Source organism: Psittacula echo (genome assembly GCF_963264785.1).
Source record: "Psittacula echo genome assembly, chromosome: 4".
NCBI classification, from domain to species: domain Eukaryota; kingdom Metazoa; phylum Chordata; class Aves; order Psittaciformes; family Psittacidae; genus Psittacula; species Psittacula echo.
The window spans coordinates 76860806-76880174 of NC_137738.1; the positions used below are offsets into that span (position 1 = coordinate 76860806).

General features: G+C 39.9%; 1 protein-coding gene across 1 annotated transcript; it reads left to right on the forward strand.

Moving 5' to 3' along the window:
* Window positions 1-1464: 1464 nt before the first annotated feature.
* ASRGL1 (asparaginase and isoaspartyl peptidase 1) lies at window positions 1465-18987 on the forward strand (the record flags this gene model as incomplete). Its single annotated transcript, XM_080616024.1, has 6 exons — window positions 1465-1654; window positions 6047-6189; window positions 9662-9816; window positions 14020-14138; window positions 15994-16104; window positions 18752-18987. The coding sequence occupies exons 1-6, from the start codon at window positions 1468-1470 to the stop codon at window positions 18985-18987; spliced, it is 951 nt and encodes a 316-aa protein (XP_080472150.1). The 5' UTR covers window positions 1465-1467.
* Between the last annotated feature and the right edge of the window lie 382 nt (window positions 18988-19369).

Genomic DNA, 19369 nt, shown 5'->3' on the forward strand with positions numbered 1-19369 from the left:
TAGCTGTGGGCATCCCTAAGCGTGAGTGGGGGACGCCATGTCTATTGAGAGCGGTTGTCCACAGTAACGCGGCCGGGGGAAAAAAGACGCCGGCCACCGCGGTGCGCGTCCCCTGCGGCTGAGCCTGCCCCGTGCTGCCGCTGGCACCCGCCCGGGAGTACGCCCGGGAACAGAGCGCTGCAAGCGAACTCCGAGCTGCCGCTCTCGCCGGGGCTGGTGAGGCTGGGCGAGCGCGGGGGCACCGGGAGCAGTGGGCGGGCGGCGGGTCAGACCCACCCCGAGCTGAGGCGCCGGCGCAATGGGCAGCAGTGCTGCATCCGTGGCGGCGAAGAGTGAGTGTGGAGTGGCTGCTCCCGTGGCAGTGACGGAGGAGTGTAGGTGCCGGTTGAAATAAAACTTTGAAAGGCCTCGCTGCGGGATCCTCGGTTAATAATCGAAACGTTCCTGTCCCCGCGCCTGTCTGGAACGGTCAAACAGCACGGGCTCGGGCTGGGGCTGGAGCTGGATCTGTGCCTGTGCGTGCCATCATGGCGTGTGGTCCCGAAACCTGGTGCCACTCTGGGGGCAGTGGGAGTGCGAAGAACCGGCAGTTAGTTGTGCGGGATCCCCGTGGGCTTCTGTCTAGGAGTGTGCATGTAGGGTGAGGGAAAGTCTGCTGGATTATGTTCTCACGGCGTCCAAAAACAGCTGGCCCTGAGAAAGTGCTTTCCTGTGGAGTTCCCTCTGTGAGGTGCCCTAGGTTTTGGTGGGAGGTGAGGCTGCTTCTCCTTTGCCTTTGCGTGGAGGCAAACCCGTGATTGCTATCACCGAAGATACGTAGCAACACTTGTTTGATTTTTCTCATGAGAAGTCATAAGCGGTAACAACAGACTTCACTGCCAGGTTTGAATGCCTTGTTTTTCTGTGTGAAGTACAAAGTTTTACAAGAGGTCAGAGGTTTGAAATCCAGGCTTGTAGAGCTGGTTAAGCTGTTAACTCAGGTCAGGTCAATCGCTTTTCTTTATCACTGGTTATATTGCCGTACACACAGAACGGGGCTACCCATCTAACATGAAGAGCAGTTAGCAGGAGCAAGGGTGACTCAAATGCTTGTTTCTCTGTAACTTGTAATACCACCAGACAGGATTCATGCTAAAGATGGTGGAATAATTTGGGCTGGAAGGGGCCTTCAAGACAGCCGTGACCAGCCCCCTGCCCAAAGCTGGGCTGACCACAGAGTTGCATCAAGTTACTTGGGATCTCCTCTAGTCCAGACTTTAATTGGGAGCTCCTTTGTGTGAGTACTCAGCTTCCTGAAAGGTGAAATGCTTGTAGTCAACTTGACTGTATCTATTAAACAACCTGCCTCCTTTTCAAGGCCTCTTTCCACATAGAAGGGAGGGTATACTAATGATTCTTCTTTCCAAAACAGGTTAATTACTTTTAACCTGTGTATGCAACTGAAAGCCTTCAGAGGAATTTGGCAGGATGAAGCCTGTCATTGTGGTTCATGGTGGAGCTGGCCGGATCTTTAAAGAACGAGAACAGGGAAGTCGTGATGGTGTTGTCAGAGCTGCGCTGCAAGGTTATGGTATCCTGAAACAGGGAGGCAGCGCCTTAGACGCAGTTGAGGAGGCAGTACGATTAATGGAAGATGATCCTCATTTTAATGCAGGTAATTTTTCAACAATTAATTGGGTTTAGAATAATCGTGTATTTCATGTGTTTTATCCTGATGCTTTTGAACATGGTGGCATGCATTTTCTTGGAATTACGCATATTGTGTGGAGTAAATACTGGGTCACAAAATAGTTGATTTTTCTGTATAATAAAGTAGCATGGTTTCTCTGTGGTTTTTTGTGATGAGTACATGTAGGCAGAGGAGTTACTGTTTTCTCATTTTTCAGTGGTTTATACCTGCCATTTCGTTCTTGTGGTGCAATATTACTTTTCTGTATATCTTCCATTACTGTGCTGTGTATTCAGTTTGTGTGGACTCCTTAATGGAATATATGTTTAGCTAATGTTCATGTTTGAAGCACTTGAATATAGCTTGCAGCTATATCAAGGCTTAAGCCTTGATGCTTGACCTTTGCCTGTTGCCAGAGGAGTACTGTACTTGGGGATTTTAGGTGGTTTTCTCTTAATTAATGCTTCCAATTAGTGATTTTGTAAATAATATTACAAAAGTAATGCAGTAATGGTATATGAGTCATGAATTTAGACGGTAAGGGTTCATAATTGCATTTTCTAATGTTTAATGTTAATTAATGTTAATGTCAATCGTTGAATATTTTTCTTCTATTCCTGTGACCTCAAATTTATTATTTTAATGAATTTTGGTGAAAATATTTCTTTACTGTCACAAGGTATGTCAGGAATGAACATGGGAGGAAAGACCAGTCAGACTCTGTTTTGGATAACAGAGCTATTAGATACCAGCACGCTTAGTTTGTGGAGATTCTGTTGTTTTTTCTCACCTTGTAATTGAGAGCCAAGGAGAGCTTTTACTTTATGCGAAGCTTTCAGTGTTTTTTTTACTGACTTGGGTTGAACATCTTGATTTTAGAGGATTCAAGCTGAAATCATGAAGCAGCCTTAGAGGTGTGGTGTGTACTATTAACATCAGTGTGGCATTCTCTCATTTACTTAACTGGACTTAGAGCCTTAAGCCTTTTTTCAGGTTTGACTGTGCTAATCTAAATGGCAAGTAGGCTGGTAATCACAGATGCGTCTAATCGTGTTAACACTCACCAGATACAGCTGCTCTCAGTAGTGGGCAAAAATGAGCTGAAAGCTATGTGAAGAGGGCCCTGATTGGAGTGGCTGCTTAAAACTCACTGTGTGATATCTATCTTTGTAAAAGATAAATCAGTTTTACTGTAATATTTTCTAGGAAAACATAGACATTGCTAAGACAATGATAAATATTGGGGAGAATGGGCATAGCAATCAAGTTTGTCCTTTTTTGAATGATAGGGTTTAGCCATGCTGTGTAGATGCATCTTGAAGTAGGCTTGGTAGTGGGGCTTAGCAGCTATACTGTTCTCTGAAACTACAATTGTAGTGACTTGTGCAGCATAATGAAGTTCTGTTTGTGATGAGGAAGTGGCCTTGTTTATATTTCCTTCGTGTGAACTCTGACCAGCAGTAGTAACTATCTTGGTGTGAATACTCCAGGTAAAAGAACTGTCATTATAGTGATCCTTGCACACTCTTTCCTACTTAGCCTTTGCAGACTTCCCCCACCCAGTGCTGCTGTCAGTGGATACCATAGTCTTAGAGGCATGTATTCCCTACCCATTGTGCTGGAAGGCAGATGAAAAGGCAGTTTATAACCACAAAAGGAAGGATTCATCCTCCCTCAGATAACCTGAAGCTTAGTGTCTAGCCTTGCAATGTTGTACAAACTTTCACAGTGGCCAGTGGAATGAGAAAGGGTGGCTATACAGCTCTCTAAGACAAGTGGGCTAAATTGTTCTTTGAGGGCACCTGTCTTTCTTTACTGACGTAAAAGGAGGCTGTCTGCAACTGTTTTCTGCTCAGGAAATTTTAGGGAATCCTAAAACACCATGAGAGGTGTCCAGTAGTCATAGGATACTATTAATGCAGTGGTAAAAGGGGCAGGTAGAGCTTACTCTGGAACCATGGTTCTGGTAACTGATATTTGAGAAGGGGGTACCCTAGTTCTAATGCAAATTTTGTGATCATGAGCTTGAGAGCCTACCTTGTCAAAGAAAGCTAAAAGAGTATGTCACAGTTTAAAGAAACAAAGAAGACTTATTCCTTACACCATCATAAAGGATAAGCTGGAAGAATGCTAGCACAGGTGGCACACTTCTCCTTCAAGCTGTTTACAGATTAGTGTAGTCTAGAAACTAACAGGTTATGAATGATGCAGGTTTGAACTTTGGTATAGTTTATGCAGTCAGAGAGGGGCAAAAAAAATAGCTTTTGGGTGAGTGAGTGTCTGTGTGTGGCAGGGGGAGTATTGGAGATTACAGGATTTTGTTGCCTCCTGTAGCAGGGGATTCAATTTCATCAATTTGATAGATGGACCACTCGGTGGATAAAGAACTGGCTGGATGGCTGCACGCAAAGAGTTGTGGTCAATGGCTCAATGTCCAGCTGGAGACCAGTGACGAGTGGTGTCCCTCAGGGATCGGTGTTGGGACTGGTCTTGTTCAACAACTTTGCTGGTGACATGAACAGTTGGGATTGAGTGCACCCTCAGCAAGTTTGCCAATGACACCAAGCTGTGTGGTTTGGTTGATACCCTGGAGGGAAGGAATGCCTTCCAGAGGGACCTTGATACGCTTGTGAGGTGGGATGATGCCAACCTTATGAAGTTTAACCATGCCAAGTGCAAGGTCCTGCACCTGGGTTGGAGCAATCCCAGGCACAACTACTGGTTGGGTAGAGAAGAGATTCAGTGCAGCCCTGTGGAGAAGGACTTGGGGATGCTGGTTGGTGGGAAGCTTAACATGAGCCGGCAGTGTGCGCTTGCAGCCCAGAAAGCCAACTGTATCCTGGGCTGTATCAAAAGGAGCATGACCAGCAGGTCGAAGGAGGTGATCCTGCCCCTCTGCTCAGAGACCTCACTTGGAGTATTGTGCCCAGAGTTCTGGTGTCCTCAACATAAAAAGGACATGGAACTGCTGGAACAAGTCCAGAGGAGGGCCACGAGGATGTTCAGGGGACTGGAGCACCTCCCTTATGAAGATAGGCTGAGAAAGTTGGGGCTGTTCATCCTGGAGAAGAGCAGGCTGCGTGGAGACCTCATAGCAGCCTTCCAGTATCTGAAGGGGGCCTACAAGGATGCTGGGGAGGGGCTCTTCATTAGGGACTGTAGTGACAGGACAAGGGGTAACAGGTTCAAACTTGAACAGGGGAAGTTTAGATTGGATATGAGGAGGAAGTTCTTTACTGTAAGGGTGATGAGGCACTGGAATGGGTTGCCCAGGGAAGCTGTGAATGCTTCATCCCTGGCGGTGTTCAAGGACAAGTTGGACAGAGCCTTGGGTGGCATGGTTTAGTGTGAGGTGTCCCTGCCCATGGCAGGGGGGTTGGAACTAGATGATCTTAAGGTCCTTTCCAACCGTAACTATTCTGTGATTCATACCTTCAGGTCTGGTACATTGGTATTGAAGTCTTGTGTCAACAATTATTAACAGTATTTTCTGACCTTTTGGTTTAACAGAATGTTTGTTTCGTGTTGGTTTAACAGAAAATGTGTTTTAGCTCTGTACAATGTTCAAGTCTTTCTACCCTGTGATAACAATATGGCAGTATTAAAAAAAACCCCTAAACCCAAACCTATTTGCATTGCCTCATTTTGTGTATCATTAATTTTCAATTAGGTTAGTGATAACACTGATAATTACAGAAGAAAATAACTACCCAAAACTTTATTACTCTTTTTTTTTTTTTTTTCAATTCCTTCATCTACTGTTTTTATGTGGTAATGAAGAACTTGCTATTTCAAGCTTCTGTTACAGTAGAAAGTGGACACTTTTATTGTGCTCCATCAATTTTGCCAGTTTCTTGGAATGTTATGTGATGTTAATCTGTTGATAGGATTGCACAGTATACTATTTTGTTGGGCTATGTTATATCTTCCTTTGGAAGAACTATAAACGTAAAATAATTTTATGTTCACTCGAAGTGATCTGGGATATAAAGAATTCTGTTCACGGTTGGTTGTTGTTTTAAATTTCCTACCTAGTATATAATTTTGGATAGAATTGGAAGTGTGTTTTTGTCCTATAAAAATAAAACTCAGTTTTAAAGTAGATGTTGTACCCTGTGAGACTTCTGTTAATGTCTGGATTTTGTGGTTATACTCAGCAGTATTTCTGCTGGTTTGTTTGCATTCAGGAGATACTTTCAATAAGTTAGACAACAAACTGGGGAAGATTGTTTCATGAGATCTAGTAATCGAGTCACCTGATGGTTAGCTCTTAATGACTTCTCTTTTAACCTTTCTACCTGTTCTTCTTTTTTTTTTTTTTTTGTTGGTTTATTTTTGTTTCTTTGTTTTGTTTTTTTCTTTTCTTTTTGTCTTTAGGCTGTGGATCTGTTCTAAATGAAGAAGGTGAAGTAGAAATGGATGCCATAATCATGGATGGAAAAAGTTTAGACTCTGGAGCAGTATCTGCAGTTAAATGCATAGCAAACCCAATAAAACTTGCTCGACTTGTCATGGAAAAGGTATTTTGAATGTGTACTTGAGTAGGAAGCATTTTTTCCTTAGAAACTTCAGTATATTGATACATCTCAATGATGATGTTTGTGTAGTGCTTTAAAGCAGGAAAGAAGGGGAAAAAGGATTGTAGTGTTTGGAAACTATGGTCATGATCACAAAGAACTTTTATTTTGAGGGGTTTTGAGAGGTATTTATTAAAGTAGCATTCTGAGGACAATCCTGTCATGCAATTGGAAGCTCAGGGAAAAATTGATATTGATACATATTGATCTCCTGTAGCTCTGCAGCTGGTATAAATTTGAAAGGAAATAATAAAATCCAACTGTACAGGACCAAGTAGAATCATGCAGGCATAAACCTATGAAATTTTGTGGTAAAATGTGTTACACTTTGCCCAGATACAAAAGAATCTATGTAGATGGCAAAGTTTAAACATAAATGTTGGTCGGAATTGCTTGATATATCTTGAGGTGAGCTTCTGCTACTTCTGCATCAGGTATTGTATATGGGAATACCAAATGATGTGACTCTTCTGTTCATCTTGGACAGGAATTCTGGGGCACCAACCCAGGCTATTTCACAGTACATTTCAAAGTGTATTTAGTTTTACTGTGTATAATTAAAAGTATTTTAAACTCTGTGACCCATGGGTCATAAGACTGTAGTATTTTTACTGGAGTCCTAAGCATGTCAGAGTGCTTATTTCCCAGTGGTTTAGAGATGCCTCGCTGTCTTGAGGAATTTTGAAACGTGCAGCTCCGCAAACCAACCAACCAAAACCTTCCCTGTCTACTTGTAACTTTCCCTTATTTCTGTTACTATCATGGAACAATATGGGCTCCATCTGGTGGTCAGAGTAGTTCTTCTAGATTGTTGTTGAACACAGTTATCCTGCGTGCTGTTATGTTTTGAATGGGTTCAAACTTGTCCAAATTCACAGGGTAGAAGGAAGGAGGGCACCAGAATAATATCCATTCATGATTGATTATGCTGTTGAGTACGGCAGCCTCTAGTTAACATAATAAAAGCCTTCCATCTCTAATTCAGCAAATCCTTGAGAAAACAGTTAAATTCCTATTCAGTTATTCCTGTTTGTAGTGAACAAATGTAGAATGATACCAAAATGGCTTTTTTTTTTTAATGGGGCGTGCAGTTCCCCTCAGCTCAAACACTTCATAGATGGGCATCTTGTGAACATTAGAGCACTGTTTCATTGCTATAGGTGAACTGTGTCTATGTTTTCTCCTACTATATTATCTAGCCCTTTCCATTAGACAAAGGAGAATTTAGCCTAGAACATGAGACTTCCTCAAGGCAAAGGTGCAAATTTTGCTGTGCTTTGTGCACTGCCAGGATTGTTAAGTAAAGAACAGTGATGGTCTGAATTTCAGGGCAGTTGCAGAAATTTGGGGATTTTTCTCTTCCCCATTTCCCATTAACATGAACTAAATTTGGCAACCCAAAACCTTACCATAAAAGCCTATTCCTCTGTATGCAAGTATTTCTTGTTTGTGCAGGTCAGGAAGGTGGGTATGTTATCAGAATCTGCATATGGGAGGGAAGCCTTTGAAAAAGTTTTAAGAAATAATTTCCATTTTTTACAGTAAAACTTGGTTTTGTTTTCTTTAAACTCATTTGAAGGATGATTCAGTCTCAATTGCTGAAAGCAGGTGATGGGGAGGGCACAGTCTTGCGGTAAAGGGAGAAGTTCAGTGTATTTCCTAAAACAAACAAAAAACCAAACAAACAAAACCCCACAAACCAACAAACACCAAACACCAGAAAAAAAAAAAAATACTGGATGGTGTGCTTCTGGTGGTTTAGTGGCAGAGGAGGGCAGTATTGCATGAAGAAGTTGGCTTTCAAGTTGAAGAACATCAGCTTTCTTAGAAGTAGGTAGAGCTTTTGTTGTCTGGTAACATGACTTGGCGTGTAAGCCCATTGTCCACTCTTTCACGCATACAGAAAATTTCTTTCTTGTAACCTGTATTCTTATTCCCTAAAGCAATGCTCTTCTGAATTACTGACTTACTTTGCCAATAAAAAGGTATTTGAATTTTCAGAAACGTTTGTCAGGGCCACAATATAAGGAATGTTTCTAAAGTGTAGTCACATTTTCCATGTCTGTAACAATTTGAAGGGATTAGTGCAGAGGCTGTAATAGGCTTAAGTAGAGATCAGTGTCGGTGATTTGGGAAGAGGTTTAGCTGAAATCCTTTAAAACAATGCAGTGCTATTTGTTGGTCATGGTAGTGATTGCTTGTCATGGCTTTAGAAATCAATAAAGTTGATGGTCTGCAACATCTTGAAAGTCTAAGGCTTTGAGACTGTTAAATGTTCCGTGGAATGCAGCATGACACAGAAATACCCAACATCTGGAGTCCTCAGTTCAGGCTGAGAGCTCCATATTTGCTGCTTGTATGCCCTGCAAGGCTCTGCAGGCCTGCTGCCTCGAGCATCACGTGGTTCTGCTTTTTGCACCTCAGCTAATACCTGTGTGCTGTGCTGTTGCATGGACATACAAGTTTGCTTAAAGTCAGGTGCTGTGCTCTGGAATAACTCCATAAAGTCCAGTCAGACCATCACTCCTCCAAAACTTTCTTAGGCTCTGGTGTGCAATTAGTAGCTGTGTAGTGTTTCAAGAAGTTGATGCTTATTTTCAGACACAGATTTATTAAAAAAATAAGTATCAGATTTTAGAGTTCCTACCAAAGTATAAGGACTAATAAAACAAATTTTTCTGGCAAGTTTCTCTAAAACAGTAATTAACCAACGTGTAGAGACTTTGAAGCATGGATTCAAGTAGTTATTGACTTAAAATCTGGCCTGAGTGCTTTGGTAAATGAAGGAGTCAAAATAGATCTTCTGACAATGTTTTTAAAAGAGAGCAAACATTTTTTGGTCAAACCCATTAGAACAATTGTGTTTGGTTTGGTTTTGGGTTTTTTTCAAATTTGAAAATCTGAGTCTATAAGAGTAGCAGGAAATATTTAAAATAATGGTTCAGCTGATGTGAAGAAACACTTTAATGTATGATAGTTAAATTTTTTGGTTAATTTATGAGGTGTAATACCTTCAAGAAGAACAGGCATTTATTTACCATTCTTCTGGGTAAAATACTTCTAGATCTAAGTTAACTGGACAAAACAGTTAAGTAATGATTTGCTGGTTGACTGGAAGCACTACAACAGTTGCGTGCAAATCAGCAAAAGAGCAAATTTACCAATTTCTCCCATTATGATAAGCATTAAAAAGGTAAATGTAGTTCTTTTCTAGTAATGATTAAAGTTTGTGTTTTGGAGAGCTGAATTTTTTTTCAGCTAGTGGAAGAGGTTATTGGCACAGAAATCTAGAAAATTTTAAAATAAACCAAGATTTTGAATTGTGTGAATAATTCTAAAACTAGTAATTATACAAAACTGCTCAGTACAAGGCAAAACAAGAATTGTCACTGATTCTCTTGTCTGTCTTCTGTAGACGAAGCACATGCTGCTGACTGACCATGGTGCACACCTGTTTGCTCAGGCCATGGGTATTCCTGAGACTCCAGGGGAAAAACTCATAACCGAGAGATCCTGGGGGAGATGGAAGAAGAACCTTGAGCCAGATTCCAACCCTGAAGAGTTTCAGAAGTAGGGTTTTTGTAAAATATTTCTTCTTTTTAAATTCAGATAATTTAATCTGTCCTATCAGTTAAAAACAAACAAAAAACCAAACCAAAACAGAAAACCACAAACAAAACCCCAAAGCTTGGAGGTCTGTATTCAGAGAATACTTCAGTTTCAAGTGTTACGTGGTTTGATAGAGTCTTTACAGTATGCCTTCAATGAAAGTAATGATAAAATCAAGCTTCCAATGAATTTGATCAAGTGCAAGTGACTGGAACAAACTTAAACAAACTGCTGATGTTTAAGAAGGTGTCGGTCACTTTGACATAGCACAGGTTTTGGGGCAGTAATGGAGAACAAAGTCAGAACTTCCTGTTGCTGTTAAAATCACCAGTTACAGGAGTGCATAGAACAGCTTTAACAAGCATCACTGTGTATACTTCTTTCCCATGGTGGAACTGTGAGTTTAAAAAATCCCCAGTCCACATTCTAAAACAAGTCCATGGGAAAAAAAGTCCATGGAAAAAAAAAAATTGTGAAGCTGATCTTGGTTAAGTAGATGAACAAATTTGTCTTTAAACTGGATTGTTTAGTTAAGCGACATCAGGTTTTGACCAGTAACTTCTTATCAGTGTTGATTGTGGCCATTGGTTATTGTAGATAGGAATGAAAAAAATGACCAAGAAGTTCAGTGTAGTGGTGGGTGTAGAAAGAGATGCTACTGGATGGTATTGCATAACAACAAAACGAAAGTCTCTTGAAAAATAAGCAAGCCCTCATATGAAGTAGAGGGGAAGGTAAGGTGGATGAGAAAGGAAGGAAAATCATGAGGTGTCAAAACCACTTTTTTCTATGCCTGTGAGGTAGGCATGAATGTTATATTGTTTGAGCTTTCATTTGTACATTAATGTTTGCGGCATAGAATAACGCTGTATTACATTACATAAGTGCTGTATTACATGATGTGTATTTGTTCTGTGAAATAGTAGTAATGAGAGAAGCAGAGCTGAAGAATTTGTAGACCAAAAGGAGGAAGTTTCTTCTGTGGGCACATTAATTAAAGTCCATGAAATGAGGCTATAAACTACAACTGTAAGTTACTTTCCATGAATTGGTAGAAGGAAAAACAAATTCACAAGGCAAGTGTAAATATGGTCTTGTAAACAAAGTGAAGTTGTTCCTTGACTGTAAGGTCTCAGTTGCAATTATTCTTGTATCAGACAGTTTTCTTTTGATCCATGGTCTGTCCAAGGACTGTGTGGTATTATAATTAATTGTGAAGAATTTTGAGGATGGCATAGCCCCTACTGCCGCTTGGTCTCCTGAATATATAAGTTGGAATGGCATGGTATCTGAGTCTACATTCAGTCTTTATAACTGCTTAATTTTAATTTTATTTTCTTATAACAGTGTTAGGTGTCTTCAATTTCAGGATTGTCATGTTCTGGAATATATGATACAGAAGCCTTGTGTATTTCTGAAGAGGTCAAGACTTTTTCTACTTAGCCACACTGTGCTTTTTCTGACAACCATTGCCCAAAACATCAGCACGAACTCCCAGAGTTAAAACCAGGTCTTTTTTATGCAAGCCCATTTGTTCCTGTATCACATGTGGAATGTTCTTTTTTCCTGCAATGTCCACAGTGATTATGCAGAAACTTGCCTTAGGCAAACAGACAGAAGGTGAAGTAGTATTAGTCAGAGGCAACATAATACTGGGAATTTGAAGGTTGGTGTATACTTTACATGCAGTCCTCTGGTCTTAACAATGTTGGAAACCTGGGGGGCTCAACAGCTTTCCAAGCAAAGCTTGGTGTCTCCGGAAGAGAGACCTTTTTCTTTTGCTGGTTAGAAGCTGAAAGCTTACAATTCCATAGCATGTACTACATGGTACCTTGTACACCATTTGCTGACAATAATGTGTGGTTCATTGTATCTTCAGTTTCTCACTTTAAAGGTTCTTACCATACGTTTTGTCATGAATTGCCAGAGATTGCCCGAGAACCCCACAGAAAAGGAACTGAGCCCAGCCATAAAATAGTAGATGGGCTGCTAGCCCCTCTGTGAGTCACACTGCAAGAGTAACTCAAGCCAGTATTAATTAACAAGGACCCTGACAGCAGTCACTGTCCTGTAGATGCAGGGCGAAGAAACAAAATAGCAGATGCCATTAGTTGAATGGGGATAGAATAAGTACATCTAACTTCATGGATACTATCTAGTGAATGATTTAGATGAAAGGGAGTGAGCAAATCCAACTGATCCATTCTGTATCACAGTATATCCAGTACATAAGAATAATTCTTGATTGAACAAAATAATTCATACTAATAGCATCTTCTGGTATACTACAGATACTAGTTGAGGTTTTTGCTATTGTCCCAGCAATAAAGAGATGATTATAATACAATATTTCTTAGAGAGTTTTGCCTGCCTTGGTAAAGTTTCTAAGTCAGCTAGCTATACAACAGGTTTTTTATGTCATTTTTTGTCTTTGTTCTGAAGATGAACAAAGAAAAAATGTGACACTGAAGCAATAAAAAAGTTTAAAGGGACAGTAAGAAATAATATAGCTGCCTATTTACTCCACTGCAGATAAGGTGTGTTGGGCACATTCACTGTTATTTATTGCTAGTTGAGTTCTTGTACCAGAACAGATAGCTGCTGCGTATGTGATCTGTGTACTTTCAGTATTCTCACAGTTGCTTAAGGTAAATTCATATCTAGGAAAATGTGTACATCTGGATGTATCTTTTGTAATTTCTGAGGAAAATCTAACTTTAGTTGGTTGAAGGGTGCCACATGAGCATGCAAGAGAGTACTGAATTTACTAATACTCTTTTCAGCAAATCACTTGTAACAGATGGATGGGTGGGAAGCCCATCTGCACCATCATACCAGTTTGAGATGAGGTCTGTCTCCACATAAATGTCAGAGCAGTCTGTAAGGCCTGTGATTCATCAGTCAACTTTGAATTGCTGTGAATGAAGTGTAGGGACTGACAGTATGATATTTTACATAAGCTGGAGGGAACAGGAAGTTGGTTCTCTGAGAAATTGATGGTGGGTTTCATGGTACACAGAAACTTTGACTTTATCAGCTTAGATTTTAGAGACTAGAGAGGGACCCTCACCAGTGCCCAAGGAACTCACAAAGGTATTCCTGTTCCAGTCGCCTGTTGAGCAGTTCCTTAAAGGATTGTTAGAAATTCTTCTGCTGTGTGGAGGGGTTTAGATTTTTTTGGTACACCTCTTCTAGCCAGATACTGTTTCATGTCCCACATGAATTACCAAGATTGGAATGCTTGGACACTCAAACCGCTGCTTCTCAATAATGTCTTGCTTCTCAATGTAGCAGCTGTTACAGTAAGTTACAGTAGCCTTTTTTTTTTTTCTCTGAGTATGAATGCACATGTATATTTTAAGCAGCCTGATATATGTGACTTCTCTGTGCTGAAGAAATAAAGCAGTAGTTGAGACTTCTATTTTCTTCAGGGCATGAAGATTTTTATGCTGATGTGTGGTTTCAACAGATTCCGCTGGCCAAGTGATTTAAACCTCAGGATTGCATAGCTACAGAGGACAAAGAAGAAAATATGTATTAATGATGCGTTGTGAACAATGCTAGTTGAAAGGCACATAAACAACTTCTGGTGTGGCATTCAAACATTTAGGCGAGTAAGGAAGAGGAAAAAGGAGGAACAGGAAGGAAATGATTCAGTGCATGCATAATATTACTGTCCTTTTCTGTGTTCACTCATTTACGTGCACTGTCATTAATAATTTCGGTTAACCTCCTGTTGAGACACTGGAGACAATTCCTGCATCTTTGAGTTGCTGTTTAACGGGAAAGTTGTGTGTCAGGTGTGTTACAGCCAAAAAAAATACTCCAGAACTATGCTGGCTAGCAATATTTCTGCCCTGTGTGCCTTTGTTTTGTGGGTTTCTTTCTCTCCAGCCTGAAGTTTCCATACTATGAAGGTAAACAAGTTATACAGGGTGATAAAAAAGAATTAAGTGTTTTCTACTCTATTGAATATAAAGCCATGAGAATTGACGCATATTGCTTGTTATTTTTGTAATTAGAAGCATGGTAAAAAATAGCTTTATGATGAGTAGTAATTTTTTGCAGTAATATTTTTTTTAAGCTACCTGGAAAATAAATGCAACGTGCTTTGGCAGGTATGCTTTAATTCTGCCTAATTTTGTGAACTGTTTTTCTTGGCAGAGACCTTGGAACAGTTGGTGCTGTTGCTATAGACAGTGGAGGCAATGTAGCTTGTGCAACATCTACTGGAGGACTCTCTAATAAACTGGTTGGCCGTGTTGGTGACACAGCATGCATAGGTATGGGGTGTGGGATCTTGCCTCATTTTTTGGAGGTACCTCATTTAAAGAAAAAAAGAAAGTATTATACATTCTGCTTCTCATTAGTGAAATGAAACATAAATATATATGTATATATGAAATGAAAGTCAAGTCTCAACACAACATGGAGATTGCAAGTAAGGATTGGGAGTAGAGGAGTACTGTCGTTATTATCAGCATGTAACACTTTTCTGTCTGGAAAATGGGGATCGGAGTTTCTTTTTTCTGTCCTTTCCTGAATGCTAACTGTGTTTTTCTTCTGTTCATTCTGATAAAGCTCTCCTTTTGAACATCCATGCTTATAGCTAAGTCAAAAAATGTAGCATGTTCCATACTAAGATGCTGTTTTCGTGGTACTTAAGTTAATAGGTATAATTGTAATTATTATTTGTTCTTTCAGTGAGCCAGAATTGTAAAATGACTGGCAATTTTGAGTAAATTCCTGTTCTTAGAGAGCCCTGATAAGACTGCCTCAGAACCTAATAGATGCAGTGTGGAATAAAGGAAATATTTTAAGAGATCTCTTATCCAAGTATGAAGAGACACTTGAAATCCTTTCCCCAGACTTCTTCCTGTCATGGGACAGACTTGTCATTTGACTGCTTCAGGGTCATAGCATACCGTTGGGATTTGGAAAATAATGAGTAAAACATATCCCAAACTCACATGGCACTGCTGTTGGCAGTACAGGATTATTATAAAACTAATACTAACTTTCTCTTAACACCCTAAATTGCTAATATTTTGGTATCCTTTGCATTTTGACTATTCAGGTTCATATCTGATGCAGCCTTCTGACTACAAATACCCTTCCCTTATGTAGATCATGTTCAGGGCTCCTATAGTATGGGACATAGATCTGTGAAGAACAAGTGGAACTGCGCACTGTTAAGTGTATTGCTTGCAACTTTTGTTCTTACTAGACATTTGCAGGATTGGATACAGAAATGCTAGCTGTCCTGTTAAAAGGACAGACTGATTGTCGCAGGGTTTTACCATGTGTAAATCTGGGTACGTTGAAAGGGTCTGATCTGATCAAGAAAGCTCAGAAGGGAAGAAACTTTCACTGCTCTTCTGTGCCCCTCCCCCAGTACCTTGTTTATAATGCTGTGGTATGTTCCTCCCCAGCTCCTGGGAAATATTTTTTTAAGAGATGTGCTAGAAACATGGGTGTTGAGCAAGCGGAAGCTTGGTGAAGAACAGGGTGTGGAATGTGCCAGCAAAACAAGGATGAGAGGGAAAGAAATTGAAGGGGGGGGGGGGAGTGGGAGTTCAACAGAAGAAACACTGCTTGTGGTGAGGGCTTACGAGATTCTTCAGGGATCCTTTGTGATGCTTCACTAGATCCCAGGCTCTTCAAATCTCTTACCTGCTTTTTGCTCTTGTGGATGAGTTACCCTCAAACTTCGGTCAATTCACCAATGTCCTCACAAGATCTTCCTTCTTACCTTCTCAGTTAGTGATATAGTCTGCATCCTATCGCCATCTTGCTGATCCTCAATATACTGTCTCTTGCTGTTCTAGTAAATATTTTTGCCTATCCCTATGAAGTGTTGGCATGCTTCTGCTTCTTATACCACAAGCAGATTGCTAGTCGTCTGCCTCTCTCAACTTGGCAACTGGCTTCATCCAGCTGTTGATTTCTTTCATATATTTAACTTTTTAAAATTGAGGCAGAAATGAGAACGAAGTTTGTTACTGACACTTTGCTCCCAGAAGTGCACAAAAGTGCTGGACCTTAAGGAAGAAATACTTGGTACCTATTTTAAACAATGCAGAGTTTGTAAATTGTAGTACATAATATTGACTTCTTTGTTTTTTCCCCTCTGAAAAGGAAGTGGAGGTTACGCTGATAATCATTCTGGTGCCACTTCAACCACAGGACATGGGGAGAGCATTATGAAAGTGGTCTTAGCCCGACTGATCCTCTATCACATGGAGCAAGGTATATTCCAAACTTCCTGCAGACTGAATTTATAAGGATAGGAGACATTGCCTAATGACAGATTTCAGTTTATGTACTATCATCCTAGAACAGTTGTCAGAAGAGTTGCTCCCAGGGGTATGTGGATGGGTCATGTCTCTTTAAAAACAAAACAAAGTACTAAAATATTAATAAATCTAAAACAGTCTTAAATGGACAGAAATATCTGTACTGCTTGATGTTTAATCATGCTTTAGATCAGTGTACTCTGAAAGACATTGTCTGCTGTTTCACTGAAGTTCTCTTAGCATTTTTTCCCAATTTTAAACTAAAATTTTGTGAACAATGAAACTGAAAACAAGTAAAAGAAAGATATATTTAAGGAAGCAGTAGGGGAGAACTAGAGATGGATAATCAGAGCTGAAATAAGAAAGCATCAGATATCACCTTTCTCATAAACTGAAAAGGTCTTTATTTTAACAGCTCTGATTATAGCAACAAAAATGCTTTTAAGATGTTTTAACTATGATTTAAATTTTCATTTTGTTTTGGAAAAGACACTAAACTAACTGGGTGGGTATGTGGTAAACAGCTGACACGGTATGTCTTATGTGACTGTAATATAATCTGACTGTGGGATGACCCTTTGGAGCTTTACCTTCATGAGTTAGTCTGTCATCTAAACCCTTGATTATATTACAGCCTGTAAACATAGCCAGACAACATACTTGCGTTGCATGTAGTTGAAGAACCATTAATATAGATATCACCATTATTTTTAGAAAGCAATAGCTTTTGGGCAGTAGAGTGTAACTTGCTTTGAGATCAACCAAACTGGAAATAGTTGGAAAGCTTTCAATTTACATTTTCATTGGAGAAGCAGCGAGTAGGGAGACGAAGTAACAACTGAGAATATTTTTGTTACGCTTTATAGAGCTGTTTGCATATAATGGGTACATTTCTTTGTAAAGCTCTTGGCTAATGTGATAGTTTCAGCATAAAACACAACCTACAGATTATTTCCCAAAGCTCTAACACATTACGATCTCACCTTACTCTGTATTATGCCCCTAGCTATTCAATTTGTGAATGGCCTTCTAAGCTCTATTTAGTCTAAACTGTGTAAATCAGTTTCTTCTCTGGCTTGAAGTTAACTGCATTGCAAAACCTATGCATTGATAGCAGTTATCTGGCTTGTGATAAATCAGTATGAAAGGTAAATAAGGCTCAAATTAAAAAGTGCAGGTTTCTTTTTTTTAACGAGAGAAAAAGAAGAAGGAAAATGAACCCACACGTGTGTATGTTTAATGGGTTTGCACTTGTTCACCCTGCCTGTGCTTGCTCTACCTTCATACATCCTGCCCCAAAGTATAACTCAGCTGCCAGAAAAATACGTCAGCAGTACTTTTTTTTTATTCCCCCCTCTCCATTTCCAGGAAGGTGCTGAAAACAAACCCACAAGTTATTATAACTTTTTGAGTCCTTGAACAGCCAACTGAAGCTGTGTATTTAAGAACAGCTATAGAGCTCCTTCATAATTCTTTTCAGCTCTTCAGTAATACACATAATAAATATCTTCTTTTGGACCAATGCTGCAAAATTGACTTTCATACTGCAGGAGTGAATTGCTTTTCCTGGTCTTAACAGCTGTTGTTATCTCTGTCTTATAGTGGCAGCTGTTGTCTTGATGAAAAAATCAAACAGTGAAATACTGACCCTTTGAAGTCAGTGCCACTGACTTGAATAGTCACAGTGTCACCCGTAACATTAGAGAAAGGAGCTTTATCCTGTCAGTTACCAGTGCTGTGAATAACTCCGACTGCTGGTTTTGTTTGGTTTTAACTCAAAATTTTCAGGGAAGGCATGAAGGTCAGTTTTTGTTCTGCAGCCTAAGCTGCATAACATTACTCATGGTATATAGCTTAGAACAATTAGGCTGAGCCAACCGTACTCCTGACTATATATTCAGACTTGCAGTTTTCCGCAGCTGTTACAGGCCAGTGTGTATGATGTATACATTAACTTTGATTTATTTAGAAAATATTCCTGCTAATATGAATTAAGTATAATGAAAAGATAAAGTTGGCTTTGCTGGTCCTTTCTCTGATGTCCAGTACATTGAGCCCTCATCTTGCCTGATGCTTTCAGAGGTTTCAGGAAGGAGTGATGCTGATGTATGCTTTTGATAAATTATGACAATGTGAAGTTCATGCTTTGAACTCCATTGCAGCCAACGGACTTGGTACAGAGATGACGACTGAAATTTTTGATTGTTTTAATATAGGGTTTGGGTTTTTTTTAAGCTGTAAATGCTTTAAACCTAGCTTGTGACAAATTTTGATGGAAAGCTTTCAAATTGACATATTTCCCTTCAAATGATGGTGTCAGAAATGTGTCTTGAACATGGAGTTGATGAGTTAGTCTATATCAAACACTGAAACTGAATTACAGTCTGAAGCTATTTAAATCCTGGTTTTGTATCAGCACCATACCATCGCAGCTATTAGCAACTGTTCAGAGCCCTCCTATAAACAGTTTCTTTGCTACACTGGAAATTTCTTGCCAATTTAGTTGAAGGAGGAATTACATTTGGCTGGCTTCATGGGGAGGGGTGAAACTTCAAGGGAATTTTAGAATAGATACCATGAAGTTATCTTGTTTGTTTCAGGAATGTCACCGGCGATGGCTGCTGACACTGCATTAGACTACATGAAGACACGAGTTGGAGGCTTGGGGGGTGTCATTGTTGTTAACAGTTCAGGAGAGTGGGCAGCAAGGTTCTCCACCAAGCAGATGTCCTGGGCTACTGTAAAGGATGACCAGCTGCATTATGGCATTTATGCTGGGGAGAGGCATACAAAATCTGTTGATGAAGCACTTGCATCTGAAAGTGGGGGATTCTGAGAATGAAGAAACATCAACTGAGGAAGAATGAAGACCTTTTTTTGCTGGAGGAGAATGACATTTGATTTCATCTTTCTGAAAGATCTATAATCTTTTGATTGGTTCACAGGTATCACCACATTTACAATCAAAATGAAACCTGGACATAGTTCTTTAGTGGTCATGGATAGTGGATGTATAGTGTTTATTAATACTTTTAGGAAGTCTGGAGATTCTCCTTTCCTAGATGAGGAAGAGTGGTCAGTAGGTTTCTTGGTTAGCATGCCTTAATCCTACATTAAAGGGAACCTGAGTTTCAGTATTAGAGGAACTCCTTTCCATGCCCATTCTCAAGAGACTGCTGCCAGGATGATTTGAGATGAATACCTGTTCATTAAAAACT